The sequence below is a fragment of the Trachypithecus francoisi genome, unplaced genomic scaffold (genome assembly GCF_009764315.1).
Source record: "Trachypithecus francoisi isolate TF-2019V2 unplaced genomic scaffold, Tfra_2.0 Lachesis_group0, whole genome shotgun sequence".
In the NCBI taxonomy this organism is placed as follows: domain Eukaryota; kingdom Metazoa; phylum Chordata; class Mammalia; order Primates; family Cercopithecidae; genus Trachypithecus; species Trachypithecus francoisi.
The window spans coordinates 69,794,044-69,810,079 of record NW_022681453.1 but is presented as its reverse complement, the minus strand read 5'-3'; the positions used below and the strand labels follow the sequence as shown (position 1 = coordinate 69,810,079).

At 43.8% G+C, this 16,036-nt stretch overlaps 1 protein-coding gene across 1 annotated transcript in view; it reads left to right on the top strand.

Moving 5' to 3' along the window:
• The window catches only part of UPK1B (uroplakin 1B), a 33,030-nt gene extending 23,374 nt beyond the window's left edge, over positions 1–9,656 (top strand). The window contains exons 7-8 of the mRNA XM_033211163.1: positions 2,676–2,759; positions 8,424–9,656. Of these exons, the coding sequence (XP_033067054.1) occupies positions 2,676–2,759; positions 8,424–8,474 (135 nt within the window). The 3' untranslated portion in view covers positions 8,475–9,656. The remainder of the gene's footprint in view (positions 1–2,675; positions 2,760–8,423) is intronic.
• Positions 9,657–16,036: the final 6,380 nt, after the last annotated feature.

Sequence of the window (16,036 nt, the reverse complement as noted above, 5' to 3'; positions counted from 1 at the left end):
CCAAGTCTATTTTCTCTGAGTCTCCTTGAGGACTATGTATTTTTCGATTCTACAGATTTGATATTTTTAGTACTTAGCATAATGCCTGGCACAAGGCAAGCACCAATGTTTGATAGATGGGTGAATAAAGAAGTGAATAGTGAATGGTTTTCCTTTTCTTTCCTTTTCTTTTTTTTTCTGAGACGGAGTCTGTCTCGCTCTGTCGCCAGGCTGAAATGCAGTGGCACGACCTTGGCTCACTGCAACTTCCACCTCCCAGGTTCAAGCGATTCTCCTGCCGCAGCCTCCCAAGTAGCTGGGACTACAGGTGCACACAACCACACCCAGCCAATTTTTGTATTTTTAGTAGAGATAGGGTTTCACCATGTTGGCCAGGATGGTCTCGATCTCTTGACCTTGTGATTCGCCCACCTCAGCCTCCCAAAGTGCTGGGATTAAAGGCATGAGCCACCGTGCCTGGCCTGGTATTTGTTTTGTTTTGTTTTGTTTTGTTTGAGAGACAGGGTCTCACTCTGTCACCCAAGCTGAAGTGCCATGCCGCAATCACAGCTTATTGCAACCTGGAACTCCTGGGCACGAGTGATCCTCCCTTCCACCTCAGCCTCCCAGCTAACTGGGACTCCAGGCATGTACCACCAGACCTGGCTAATTTTATTTTTTGTAGAGATGAGGTCTCACTGTGTTGCCCATGCTTCACTTTTTCACATCCATATTGTAGGTTTTCAGGATCTACAATGCACAAATGTGCTGCTACAGCTGTGAAAACTAATGAAATTAGGGAAGTCACCATAAGCTTGGTAATAGTAGAAATTAACTAGAATTTCACACAGCACGTCAGATGCAAATATATATATTCTATGTTATGGTTTATGTGACTCAGAAATGCTACATGCAAATTGTCATCACTATACCCCAAAAATGTTATGATGAAATGAAGGAAAATCAAGTAAAGAACCACTAAATTGACTAGCATCACGAAAAGGCACTAAATGAGAAGAGGTGAAAAAAATGGGGCTTCTGTCTGTGTGCTTCATGAAGGCAAGGCCTACTTCTGTTTGCCACAGCTAAATGCCCAGCCAGTACTTGGTACCTGGCATAAGTGGGCTCTTATATATATATAATTAAATGAATGCCCACCTCCTGGGATTGTTGGGAGGACTCAGGAGTAGCAGATATGGGAGTGTTCTGTGAACCATCAAGTGTGTTGCAAGTTATACTGTTGTAAACATTACTTAATGTTCCATTCATTCTATAAATGTTTATTAGGTGTCTACTATGTGCCAGGCACTTATTCTAGGTTCTAGAAATTCAACAATGAACAACATAAAATCTCTGCCCTCATGGAACTTGCATTCTAGCATGGGAGACAGAAAATAAACATGTTACCAAACACATGATAAAATTCCAGGCCCAAAAAGGCCATGAGCAGAAATAAAGCAGGGTGAATACAGACTAGGATGGAGAAAGGGTCTTTTTCTCTGCCACTGTCAGGAAAGGCTTTGTTGAGATGATATTTGCAGAGGTCTGAATTAAGTGAGAAAATGAGACACTGGAAGACTGGGGAGGAAAGTTCCACATGAACGGAGCTGTGAGTGCAAAGGCCCTTAAGTGGGAGCAGGCCCAGCTTTTTGAAGGAGCGCAAAGGAGATCAGTATGACAAGGCCAGAATGAGTGAAGGATGAGTAGAAGACAAGGATGGAGGTAGATTTTTTGTGGCTGGAACCCCCCACCCCCACCCTCACACACAAATTATAGGGAAGGATCCTTCTTAGGAAAAACAATAAAAATATGCATACAAAAGTAGGCACAGGGCCTTGAAAGGGTTTTTCAAGTAAGGGGCCCTGAAGCTTAAGCTCATTCGCTTTATAGAGAAACCTCCTCTAGTAGTGGAAGATGGGGTGAGAGGCGGGCCGCATGGTCCATGGAACCAGCCCTGGTTATAGAATTTCCTAGGCGTTCCCTTTGGTTCCCAGAGCTTTGGTAGAGGCTGCTCAGATGGCAGCTCTAGCCTTACACGTGGGTATCACTCCAGAACTTAGCACAGTGACTAGGACAGAGTGTGCCACGTATAAATACTTACTGGATTGTGGCATGCATGAATGAATGATTTGGTGAATAAAAAAATTATTCTTTTGCATGCTCACTGTGACCCTTCAAGGTCTCATCAGAATCCAGTAACGTTGAAATATAACATCAAATGAGAATTCAGGGAGCATAATGCAGGGGTTCCTTTAATGATTATTAAAAATGGCAACAGGGGATCTCTGGTTTTCATGGACAGAAGCATTTTTATTTAAAAACAAACAAATCGAAAAGTAACTGCCTCCAAATCAATCACCAATAAAACCTTTGGGGAGGGAAAAATTGAATTAAGATTTTTGAATTTATTGTCCACGTATTCAGTATAGAAAGAATGTTATGCTAAAATAGCAGTACTTTGTAGTGAGATTAAGTGATAAAGACACAAATAAATGTGATGTAGAATCATTGTTCAACAGTATTGTTTGTGTTCCTTCAGTAAAGCACTGGCTGTCCCCAGAGATGTGGAAATAGCCTGGGTATATGAAATCAGACTCTTGGGCAGTATTGATTCCAAGAGGAACCTGCTTTCCCATCAACCTCTTCTTTGCTTTCTGGTTCTTCTCACACTAATGCGGAATTGCCTACTCCTTCAGGGCTGCTATGAACTGATCTCTGGACCAATGAACCGACATGCCTGGGGGGTTGCCTGGTTTGGATTTGCCATTCTCTGCTGGACTGTGAGTATTTCCCAGTACATATTTTATCTCTGAGAAGATGATAATAGGGAGAGACCTTGAGAGTGCCACTGGTTACCTCAACCACACTAGAAAGTCTAGAAACAAAACCTCAGGCCTGAAGGCTAGTCAGGAAACTTCTGGCACTGGAGGAAGGACAGTGGGTTCCCTTGAGAGGCAAGGAGTTAACTTCCCCTACCAGGGAAAGGCTGCGCCCTGCCCACCAGCTCCTTCTTCCGGCTGACTGATGCGCAGGTGCCTTTAGAAGGCTGGAGAGCCTCTTTCCCTTGCCAGAGTTCTTAGTGAACTAAGAACTAAGAACTCCTCCCGGTCTCCAGATCTTATTAATTCATTTCATCCACATACCAAAGACTGTCACCTATCTAGATGGCCCCTGCCTGACACTAATAAGCCCAGATCCTTCCAAAGAGCTGCCTCTGACAGATTCATCCTTTCCTACTGCCCACTTTATCTGACGCGTATGCAGCAAGAGGTTGGAGCAGTGGTTCTCAGCCCCGGCTACACATTAAAACCCTGTGAGGAAACGTTTTTTAAAAACTGCTTGGACCCCAACCTCTGAGACTTTGATTTAGTTGACCTGGGGGTTGAGCCAAGGCATTTTTTATTTCCCTCAGATGATCTGCTGTCAGGATTGAGAACCATTGCCTCAGAGAAGCAGTCACAAACTTTTGATTTCAGAACCCCCTTACGCTCTCAAAAATTATTGAGGACTCCAAAAGGCTTTTCTCCACGTGGCCTGTATCTATTGGCACTTACCCCTTTGGAAATTAACATAGAAAATTTTTAAATGTTTATTTATTTTAAAATAATAAGCCCATTAAAAATTATCACAACATATTTTTGTGGAAAATAACTATTTATTTTTTTTTTAGTTTTTCAACATTTTATTATGAAAATGTTCAAACATATATAAACCTTAGAAGGAAAATAACTTTTATAATAGTGACTTTTTTGTAAATCTCTTCAATGACTAGCTAAATAGAAGACAGCTAGATTCTCATATTTGCGCCTTCATTCAATCTGTTGTAATATGTTGCCTCGGTTGAATGATTTGAAGAAAATACATTCTAATTGAAAAAAAATAGTGTTTTAATAATATTCACAATTATCTGAACTTGTGAAGTGCAATCTGAAGATAATTGTGAATGTGAAGAAAATTGTGAATATTCTTCAATACTACACAAAACTCCACAAGTAGTAGTTCCATTTCATTTCTTTTCTTTTTTTGAGTCAGAGTCTCACTCTGTCACCCATGATGGAGTTCAGTGGCACAATCATAGCTCACTGTAGCCTCCAACTCCTGGACTCAAGTAATCGTCCTGCCTTGGCCTCCCCAGTAACTGGGACTACAGGTGCACACCATTGTGCCTAGGGCTTGCTTTGTTGCCTAGGTTGGTCTTGAACTCCTGGCCTCAAGCAATCCTCCCACCCTGGCCTCCCAAAGCACTGGGATTACGGCCATGAGCACTGCACCCAGCCCACAAGTAGTAGCTTCTTAAAGATCAGTTGCAATTTGGAATCTGAAATTCTGTTAATGAGCTTTTCATACTCTGTTATGTTCAAAATACATTACATTGGTTTGTCCTGCACTTTGCATGTATCTTTCAGTCATTTATAACTGTATAACATCATAGATTGCTTATTTGGAAAAAATATTAGTTCACTGTGTTATGTAGATCTTCCAAATGTTAACTGATTTATTTATGCAATATCCAAAAAATCACATGTGGCATTGATATTGTCACATCAGAAAATACCTTAAGCAATGGGATGCTATCAAGTTCATGGTGACAGCTACAAGCTTTTCAAGGTTCTGATTTTTGCTTGAAAGCTCAAATTTATCATTAGCAATGAATATTGTCAGTTGTTTTCCTTGAAGTGACAGGCTCACTTTGTAAATTTTCAAGAAAATATCTGCCACTTGTCCAAGTCGGAACAACCATAGCTTGTCTGTTCGTCATTTTTTCAAGTAAAAGTGGTGTTTCCTTTAAAAAAAAAAATTCAGTACACAACACAATCATGCAAGTGCTTTTAAGACAACCATATTACACTATGCAACAGACTCCTTTATCAATGAATACTTCCTTTACTGTCATGCAGAATATTTAAAAAGATGTGTACTCAAAGACCAAAATGTAATAAAATTAGTAGTTCTTACTGCTTCATTGAGGACAATCTCAAGTGAAACTGGCTTTTTAAATGTTTTTATTTTTTGGCTGGGCGCAGTGGCTCACGCCTGTAATCCCAGCACTTTGGGAGGCCGAGGCGGGCGGATCACGAGGTCAGGAGATCGAGACCATCCTGGCTAACATGGTGAAAGCCCATTTCTACTAAAAATACAAAAAAATTAGCCGGGCATGGTGGCAGGCACCTGTAGTCCCAGCTACTCGGGAGGCTGAGGCAGAAGAATGTCGTGAACCTGGGAGGCGGAGCTTGCAGTGAACCGAGATCGAGCCACTGCACTCCAGCCTGGGTGACAGAGCAACACTCCGTATCAAAAAAAAAAAAAAAGGCCGGGCGCGGTGGCTCAAGCCTGTAATCCCAGCACTTTGGGAGGCCGAGACGGGCGGATCACGAGGTCAGGAGATCGAGACCATCCTGGCTAACACGGTGAAACCCCGTCTCTACTAAAAAAAAACTACAAAAAACTACCCGGGCGAGGTGGCGGCGCCTGTAGTCCCAGCTACTCGGGAGGCTGAGGCAGGAGAATGGCGTAAACCCGGGAGGCGGAGCTTGCAGTGAGCTGAGATCCGGCCACAGCACTCCAGCCTGGGTGACAGAGCGAGACTCCGTCTCAAAAAAAAAAAAAAAAAGTTTATTTTTTTTACTGCAAATGCATAGCAGTGAAGACACAATGACCAGTTACACAGTTTAGTGACTCTGCCTTGATTCTTGCTGTTACTCCAGCAGTTTTACTTTCTACTGCTTTTACACCATCAGTGCAAATAGGAAAACAGTGAAAAGGCAAATAAGTTCTCATTATTATTCAGATAGTCTTACATAATGGGCTCCTGAACCATCCTTCAGGTGTTTACTATGTGTATTAGTCCATTTTCACAGTCCTATGAAGAAATACCCAAAACCATGTACTTTATAAAGAAAAAGAAGTTTAACGGACTCATAGTTCCACATGGCTGGGGAGGCCTCACAATCATGGCAGAAGGCGAAGGAGGAGCAAAGGCATGTCTTACATGACAGCAGGCAACAGAGCGTGTGCAGGGGAACTGCCCTTTATAAAACCATCAGATCTCACAACACTTATTCACTGTCAGGATAATAGCATGGCAAAAACCCACTCCCATGATTCAATTATCTCCCATCAGGTCCCTCCCATGGCACATGGGGATTATGGAAGCTACAATTCAAGATGAGATTTGATTGGGGACACAGCTGAACCATAACACTATGCTTTAAGAAATGTTGGCCTTTGGGAGGCCGAGGCGGGTGGATCATGAGGTCAAGAGATCAAGACCATCCTGGCCAACATGGTGAAACCCATCTTTACTCAAAATACAAAAGTTAGCTGGGTGTGGTGGGGGGCACCTGTAATCCCAGCTACTCAGGAGGCTGAGGCAGGAGAATCACTTGAACCCAGGACACGGAGGTTGCAGTGAGCTGAGATCATGCCACTGCACTCCAGCCTGGTGACAGAGCAAGACTCTATCTCAAAAAAAAAAAAAAAAAAAAAAAGAGAAAAAGAGAAAGAAATGCTGGCTTAGGGGGTGATAAACTGAGTGAGGCAGGAAGGAGAGGGAAATCCACTCCTTCAAGAGGTCTTTCATGATCCCTGAACCCAACCTGTTAGGAGCTCTCACAAGATGCTGTGCACACCTCTATGATGGAACGTGTCCATGATGACGTATTTGACTGCAAAAAGCTGAGAACCAGCTGTTTTTTGTAACCCCAGTGCCAAGCACAGCATGTAATAAGAGCTCAGTCATTTGTTGAATGAATGAAAGGTAACAGTGAAGTTTCTATTTGTGCCATATTAGCAGGAACTGTGGGATAATGTTTAAAGGCTTTGAGTATCTCAGAACTCCAAACCAGTTGTAACCCTTGATTTTCCACAAGTATCAAATAAACTTTGTATCTAGTTAATTCCCTCTTGAAATTCAAAAGAGGGAAGGGAAGGGAATTAAATGATTAAATGTATTGAGAGCTGCTATAAACAAGGCGCCATGTCAAATATTTTTAATATTAAATCCCCACAACAGTAGCTAAGCAGGTAGCCAGTCTCCCGTCTTACAAGGAACAGAGAAATTCAGTGGGGCTCTCAAGAATTGTGCTTAATGAGAGCTTTTAAGCATGCTCGTTTCACTGTTGCTTGCAAGGGGCTTTTTCTTAGTGATTAACTAGATAAACTCTGAAGCTGACTGCCTGGATTTGAATCCCAGCTCCACCACCTACTAGTTCTATGACCTTGGATAAGTTACTTCTCTGTGCCTCCATTTCTCCATAGGGTTTTGGAAGCATTAACTTCAGTTACATGGGTAACACTTAGAACAGTGCTTGATGCATAATAAGGTATTCTAATAAACATTAGATCCTGTTATTTTTTCATTATCTCATTCACTGCTCTAGCTCTGGGGTAGGTAGAGATGTTACATTTATTTTATAAATGTAGAAACTGGAGCTCAGGAAATTTAAATGACTTGGCTAAAGTTACCCAGGAGTAAGTGCCAGATCTAAAACAGAGCCCAAATAAACTAAAATAAAACTCAGCCCTTGCCTAAGTCAGGTATCTTCAGTTCTGTGGCATTCTTCAGAGGCAGCCATTCCAGGTCACAAGCATTTTAGGAAAAAAGAGAAGTTCCCTGGGAGAAGTTTAATACTAGAAGTAAGGAATGCTTACCCCAAAATGGTACATACTAGAAACAGGAAGGCATTGGAGGATAAGTGGCCTTGATGGCAAAAAAAAAGTTTAGCGCAGACGAAAAGGGCAACCCCAGAAGAGAAGGAGTCTAGGATGAGAACTGGGATCGGAATGTGGGGAACAGAGAAGCTGCCTCTGAGTGGCAGGTGATAAGTGATGCTTTGGAGCAGGATGGATTTGGTGTCACATCTGGCCCCGTGATGTTGCTTATAACGAGATTACTTTTAAAAATCTGTTGTCTAACAAAGACATGGAACCAACCCAAATGCCCATCAGCAATAGACTGGATAAAGAAAATGTGGTCCATACACACTAGAATACTATGCAGCCATAAAATGGAATGAGATCACGTCCTTTGCAGGGACATGGATGAAGCTGGAAGTCACCATCCTCAGCAAACTAACACAGGAACAGAAAACCAAATACCGCATGTTCTCACTCATAAGTGGGAGGTGAACAATGAGAACACATGGGCACAGGGAGGGAAACAACACATACCAGGGCCTGTTGAGGGGTGATGGGTGAGGAGAAGGGACCTTAGAGGATGGGTCAATAAGTGCAGCAAACCACCATGGCACACGTATACCTGTGTAACAAACCTGCACATTCTGCACATGTATCCCATTTTGTTTTTTTTTTAAAGAATAAAGAAAAACAAACAAAAATATCTGTTGTCACCTAAGCCTGAATGAACCTAACATCATTTTTTTCCAAGAATGAGGTGTTTGTAAAACAATCCCTTATTTATTTTTCCTTGTTTTTTTCTATTCCAGTTTTGGGTTCTCCTGGGTACCATGTTCTACTGGAGCAGAATTGAATATTAAGCATAAAGGATTGCCACCATACCTCCTTCCCCAAGTGACTCTGGATGTGGTGCTGGAACCAGCTCTCTCCTAATATTCCCAGTTTGTGCCCCACACTAACATGTGTGTCTTACTTTGCCAAGTCAGATGGTACGGACTTCCTTTAGGATCTCAGGCTCCTGCAGTTCCCATGACTCCTACTTTTCATCCTAGTCTAGGATTCTGCAACATTTATATAGACTGTTGAAAAGAGAATTTGAAAAACGCATAATAACTACTTCCATCCCTGCTTATTTTTAATCTGGGAAAATAAATGCATTCGAAGGAACCTGTGTTATCACACTAACCCAGAGCTGCATTTGGCTAGCAATCTGCCCGTATCTCTTACCGTTATCTAAAAGAAGCTTCCAAGGCTTCTATTCATCTCAGTATTGTCAGGGGGAACAGAGAAGCCAGGAAAACATTACTGAAATATACCTTTTGCATTTCTTTCTAGAGTAGCTCCCATGTATGGAGATAGGTGATTCTCTTCATGCCACCTTCAGATCCTTTTATTCTCCAGAATAATTCTTAACAGTGGTTCAAATTTTCTTTCATACCTTGCAGAGTGGTATGTGTTTAGTAGCCTCAATTCTCCGGTAATTATAAGTGTGGGCTGGGCGTGGTGGCTCTTGCCTGTAATCCCAGCACTTTGGGAGGCCGAGGCGGGCAGATCACCTCAGGTCAGTAGTTCAACACCAGCCTGGCCAACATGGTGAAACTCCATCTCTACAAAAATACAAAAATTAGCCAGGCATGATGGCAGGTGCCTGTAATTCTAGCTACTTGGGAGGCTGATGCAGGAGAATCACTTGAACCTGGGAGAGAGAGGTTGCAGTAAGCCGAGATCACACCACTGCACTCCAGCCTGGATGAAAGAGCCAGACTCTGTCTCCAAACAAACAAAAGAAAGTGTGGGGACTTCTGTGGACAGACAAGGTGCCTGTTATATATTTACTCAGTCTTTGCCCTGAATGGTCTCAGCTTGAGACCATTTCAAACTGGAGAGAAGCAAGCCAGCCAATAGAATGGGATGATTTACAGGGATTTCTGTTTACTGTCAAAATATTTCTCATCTGAACTGTTTCCATTTGTGGTCCTGAAGGAAATTCTTATAACTCAACATTTGTCTAGTCTTATAAATAAAGAGAGCTTTAAAATCTGTTCACTTTCATTTTTACCAATGTCGTATATGAGTCTAACAAAATAGTTTTCCAACAGAAAAGCCTAAAGCCTGGGAATTAAAGTGGAGGAGGTAGAAACTGCAGACACAGGGTGTGGCTTCCTGCTGGATGCTGGCAAACCCCGCCATACAGTTGAACGGTGGGAACTTCTATGCTCACTTTTACTTTTCGCTCCTGCTACACTTACCCCAGAAGCAGTGATGAAACTAAGGCTCTTCAAATCCTTTTCCTCTTGCAATTGGAAGCAGTGGAAACCTCACCAATGCTAACTGTAGAACTGTGTGTCCTTCATGAAGAAAACATACCTGTCACTTTGGCGTCCTGCTCCCAGCTGACTCAGACGCAGGCAGCACCCCCATCCCATGTCCCCACCAGGTACCTGTGAGTGAGGCTGAGCGGTGGGGCAGCAGAGGAACAAGGATTGGAGGGGACTTGCCTTGGTTGTAAAGCAGGTGCAAGAGCCCAATCCCTGATTCCCAGGAGAGGGAACCAAAGGTCCATGTCCTGACAGCACAGCCAGCTCTCCTCTCCTTGACCCCCTTGTCTCTCCTGAATGAAGATCATGGGATATCGAGATAAATGACACCTGTGCTTGGCTGAAAAGGTTCTCTCTGTGGTCCTTGAGAAGATGGAAGGAGAGGGAAGGAACTTTCTCTGGGCAAAGCTTTGAAACAGCTGTGCTCTCATCTCCCTCCCCACACTCTCCCCTGTGTATTCTGGTGCCTTTTGCCTCCACCACTCACTGGACTTTCCAGTGCCCTCATCTCCCCACTGCCTAAGCAATTCCTGCCCCAAACCCACTCCCAGCTTCCCTTGCAGGGCTTCATGCTCCAAGATTCTCTCTACATGCAAAATTCCCGTCTTATGATTGGATCTCGGCTAGGTCAGGGGAAGGCCTTTTTGGAAACCAATTCATACTAAGGAGTGGGTGACAACTCATGTCCACTCTCTCAATCTCTATGACATGTTCTTGATAACTGAGGTTGATCTCTAGTTGGTGGATTCCAGCACAGCAGTGGCAGCGTGAAAGAGCCATTGTGGGACAAGATGGCCCACCTGCTGCTCCTTCAATCTTATCCCCTGACTTCCTTACCAAGCAATAACTAAAAGAGAAAGGGCCTTCAGTGAGCCCCTGCCCCCTGGCCCCTCTCCAGGTAGCTTCCTTCCTGGAGCCTCAGCCTCCTCCTTTATAGAAGGTGCAAAGTCTGCTCTAAATGGAGGTAGGCTCTGCTCCTTCCAAGAAAAAATGAGGTCCTAAACACAGGTACCCACTATGTCCTGAGGCTCCAACACTTGAGGAGGACACACTTTTCAGCTAAGACAGAAACGAGGTCTGAGGATCACCCTGCAGAGTCCGGCCATTCAGGACTCCTGCGCTTCCCTCTACAGGGCTCTCCTGTTTTGACCTCAGGACGGTTTCTGTTCTGCCCAATTCCTGCTCCCATCTCCCTCCCCCTTCCCTGGAGTCCCAGCCTTGCCCCTCTTCCTTCTGGCTCCAGGGACTGGAAGTGGCCCCAAGCCAACGCTCAGGCAGGCCCAGGCTCAGCCCCAGCCCCAGCCCCAGCAAACCAGGGAGGCAAAGAAGAGCCAGGCGGCTTGGCTCTAGGGACCTGGCAGCTTGCTGAGCATGAGACAGGCCCAGACACAACTCTCTTGTGAAGTTTCCTTCTTCAACAGTTGGCCTGCTTATCAGGTGGGCAAAGAATAATTACTACCTAACACCAAAAATGTGTCAGGCTAATTTGCGCAAGTTTTACTTGATTGCAACACCAGGCAGATCATCATGCTCTCTTGGCTGGCCATTTCCCTCCCTAGATTGCTCCACAGGCTCCTGGCAGGCAAACAGTTTGTCATTTAATGTTTACAAGCCCACTGCTCCTACTTGTCAGCCTTGTAGCTTTTCTTTGTCTACATCAGCTGGAATAAACAGGAACTGCTTCTATTTTAAGTACAAGATCAGATATTTTCTGGCTACCCATAAAGAAAAGGAATACTAGTCATGTGAACTTGAAAATCTAATCTCCTCTCAATCTCACACCCCCACCCCAACCAATCTGACAACCTGTGTTGTGGTTGAGGAATTAGAAACTAAGCTGGTTTCTCCTTTCTATTGATGGAACAATTTCCTTTCTCCTTCTGGGTCTAGTATTTCCTCTAATGCCTCTCCCAGTTCCTTCTCAGCTTGTACAAGTGAGACCGAATCAAAGAACCCCAAAGGAGGGTAGCTGTAGACTATTGTGTTTGCTATTGTATTATAAGGCTCAAGTGGCCAGATCCCATGAAGGGATCCAGAAACATTGCAGAGAAACGCAGCCTTGCCGAGAAACACAGAGATCCCATACCCTTCTTCAACCAACCCTTCCCCCAGCACACCCTCCCACTCCACATTGTGAAGACACAAATGGCCAAATCCTGGAGTTTGGAGAAATGGTACTGTCATGCCCTACTATCTAGAGGTTTCTACCCTGAGTTCCTCTTGAAAAAAGAACAGAGCAACAGAAGCTGGTGAGGCACTCACAATTAGGCTCAACTATTCTCCCGTTAGAAATAAACAATCTCACAGAATACCAGCCTCATAGGGTCACTCTGAGACCATGATAAAATGAGGCAAGCCAAGGCCACTGCATAATTTTGTCTACGCACAAAAACAAGGTCACTGTGCCACCCACAAAAAACCAAACACCTGCTTTCTTGGCTAAAATTAGTGACTGCTATGTCTTCCCAATTACAGCTTTATTCTCTTGCTAGTCTCCCTCCCAACAAATAAAACTTACTGAAATACACAACCACGGACTTGTCCCTGCTTTCTGATAATATCCAACACAGCAAACCCTTTCTTGGACCCTCCCCCAAATGACCCAACCAAAGCCCAAATGCTGTAATAGTTCTAACTTCCTTCTACTGAGTGGCTTCATGGATCCCCCATGGTGTGTTCTCACTCACTGCAACGATTGCAACTAGTCACAATCCCAATTTTTTTCCAAATAGAGCTCTTGAATTTATTCCTCCACTGAAATTTTGTACCCTTTGATCAACTCTAACCCAATTAATTTATCTGCAATGTGTTCCTGGGGGGGGGGTTGGCTGAAAGACATTGACACTCTCCAAGTTAGTTTTCCCATCCTTATTTCCTCAAGGAAATAAGGTTTATTTATTCCTCCCTGGTGTAGGTGTATTTACTTATCCATCACCATGAAGTGGTTAAGAACATGAACTTTGGAGTCAAAGTACTTGGCTCCAAATCCCAGCTCTCTGACAAGTCACTTAGCTTCTTGGAGCCTGCTTCAGAGAAACTGGTCTCTCCTCCCACGGGACTGGGAGGATTCAGTAAGATACGTAAAGTGTGCATCAGCCTATAAGAAATGCCAATCAGGAAGTTATATCAGGGAAACTGATACAGAGCAAGCACTTAGTTTATTATGTCCCACCCTTCACCAACCTCTGCTCCAAGCCCCCACATCTCTCTCTCATTCTCTCTTTCTCTCTCTCTCTCTCTCACACACACACATATACTCCACACATGGGCACACAAGGTTTGATAATTTTATTTAAATCTTAAAAATTATCAGTGGAACAATGGAGCCTTTACCTGTACAGGTGTACTTCCTAGGGGTGGAGTATATTTTTAGAATGATCATGCCCTCTCAGCAGGTATAAGATGGTTATGCATATACAAAAAAATCAACAATGGTAGAAATAGCATAAAATATGGAAGGCACTAAGGATAGAGGGTTTTTTTTTAAGTTATAGAATGTGATTGGTGAAAAGGAACTTATGAAATGTACCTGAATATGCTTCATCTTGCAGAATATGTTAATGGTTTTTGGTAGGGACTGCATATATGAATAGGATTGGGGAAAGTCAATTTCAAGTCTGGGAGAAAATGCCTTTTATCTCACTCAAGTCCATTCACAGAGAATTTTGGGGCTCCCAGGAAATCTATCCATTGGGGCTTGAGTGGAAGTGACGGGGGTAAGGGCAGAAAAACTAGGGAGGGAGTTGGGGACAAAGTTCTGAGAGCAGCTGAGAACAGGAATGCACTTTTCAGGGTCCAGCCCATACTAACCCTCTGCAGGAATTCCGACAAGGACATACATTCAGGAAAATTACTGCAAAGAATAAGAGAAGCCAAGAAGGCGGCAATATGGTGTAATGGTCTTGAAAGTCAGACGGCCTCAGTTTGGCTCTGACTCTGCCATTTGCTGCCTGTGAGACTCCTGGCAAGTCACTCTCCTGGCTGGGACCTCTACTTACTCGTCTACCCTCTTATCTCAAGAGTCAGAAGCATCGGCCAGGCACAGTGGCTCACACCTGCAGTCCCAGCATTTTGGGAGGCCAAGGCAGGCAGATCACCTGAGGTCAGGAGTTCGAGACCAGCCCGGCCAACATGGTGAAACTCCGTCTCTACTAAAAATACAAAAATTAGCAGAGCATGGTGAGGCATGCCTGTAGTCCCAGCTACTTGAGAGGCTGAGGCAGAATCACTTGAACCCGGCAGGTGGAGGCTACAGTGAGCCGAGATTGTGCCACTGCACTCCAGCCTCGGTGACAGAGTGAGACTCTTGTCTCAAAAAAAAAAAAAAAAAGTCAGCAGCATCAATAATGTGTGTGTAAAGATATCACAAACTGTAAAGCACTATAGAAATGAATGCCATATAGGTGAGGAAAAAAAAATCAATAAAAACTTCAAAGTAACACACTCTTTGTGTTAGGCAGTTGTGATATCCAAATAGCCTGCCCCCATATAATCCTTAGAAATTATAGTAGGCATAGCTATCTCTACAATATTTAAAACGGTAGGCCTCTTTGTGGCAACTATGAAAAAATGTATAGGGCAGGAACTGGAAAGCCTAACCCCCTGCCCAGCGGGGAGGCAAGAGCATGGAGGGAGGCAGCAGTGAATGGGCAGGCAGCTTCATGCCCCATGTCACCAGTCTTTGATGCTCCAGTGCAGGGAAAGTGCCACAGTGGCAGTGTCAAGGTCTTAAAAATCTATCTTCCATCTCAAGAAGTTTCATAACAAGTCATTTAAGGGACTTTTAGATTATCTTGGTTGGAAGAATTACCTGAAGAAAAGTAAAAGGCATCGTTTGGTCATTTCCAACACTGAAAAACTGCAGATGTCAAAAAAAACCAGAGAATTTCTGCATGGTACTAGCTATGTTCCATTTCCATTGAGTAAGAAATTGAGTTCTCAAATACAGATCTTCAAATTCCTTGCACACACCATTCTCTTCCATTGCCCTTCCCAACCATGATGAGGGAGGGACCTACAACCTCTCAATTACCATCTGTTAATATGGTCATGGTCAAGCAAATTGGGACAGAGCTCTAGAGAAAGGTTCTATAGAAAAGAGAAGGGACAGTGAGGGGGAGATTTACTCAATACACTCAATACAGCCCCATTAGCAACTCTCCCAAGAAAGAAGCTCCTTTACAAAGTTTGAGCAAAAAACATGAAAACCCTGAGTATTTCTCTGCTAAGTAAAGAAAAACCATGGCCGGGCACTGTGGCTCACACCTGTAATCCCAGCACTTTGGGCACCCCAGGCAGGCGGATTGATTTTGAGTTCTAGAGTTCAAGACAAGCCTGGGCAACACCGTGAGACCCCAACTCTACTAAAAAGACAAAAAAATAGCTGGGAGTGGTGGTGAGCGCCTATGGCCCCAGCTATTCGGGAGGCTGAGGTGGGAGGATTGTCACTTGGGCCTGGGGAGTGGAGGCTGCAGGAAGCCGAGACTGCACCTCCACACTCCAGCCTGGGTGACAGAGCAAGACCCTGTTGCCAAAAAAAAAAAAAAAAGAAAAGAAAATAAAACCACTTTTGCTCTTTTGCTCCCTGTGCTGAGTTAAAAGCTAAACCAAAACCAAGCCAGCCCTAGGTAAACCTGTCATGTCTATAAAGTGTATTGCCCTTTCAAATTCTCTTTCCCCATTTGGGTGGTGATAACTCTTGTTTTTTCTTAGCACCAAACCTTCCTACTCCCTCTCCCTGCTTGGGAAGGATTAGATATTATTTAAACTTCCTGGCTGGCACTCATTCATGTTAAAGTTTAACTGTTGAGGTGTCTTACAATAATCATGGATTGAGAACCCCCAGGGCTTGCGTGATAAGCATAATGCATTCATGGAGGTGCCCCGGGAGTGAGACACAGATGGGCCTATCCTAAGACTGGAGCTGGTTCCACAAGGAGGCCACACATGAGACGAACAAGAGAGAGGGACAGAAGGATGGGAGACAGAGGGAGTGGAGGGCTTTGCTTCATTTGTTCTGTTTTTAACCTCTTTAGAATTATGGATACTGAAATGAATGTATCTGTAGGCCTCAAAGATAAAAAAACACGAAGGAACGCTCAAAG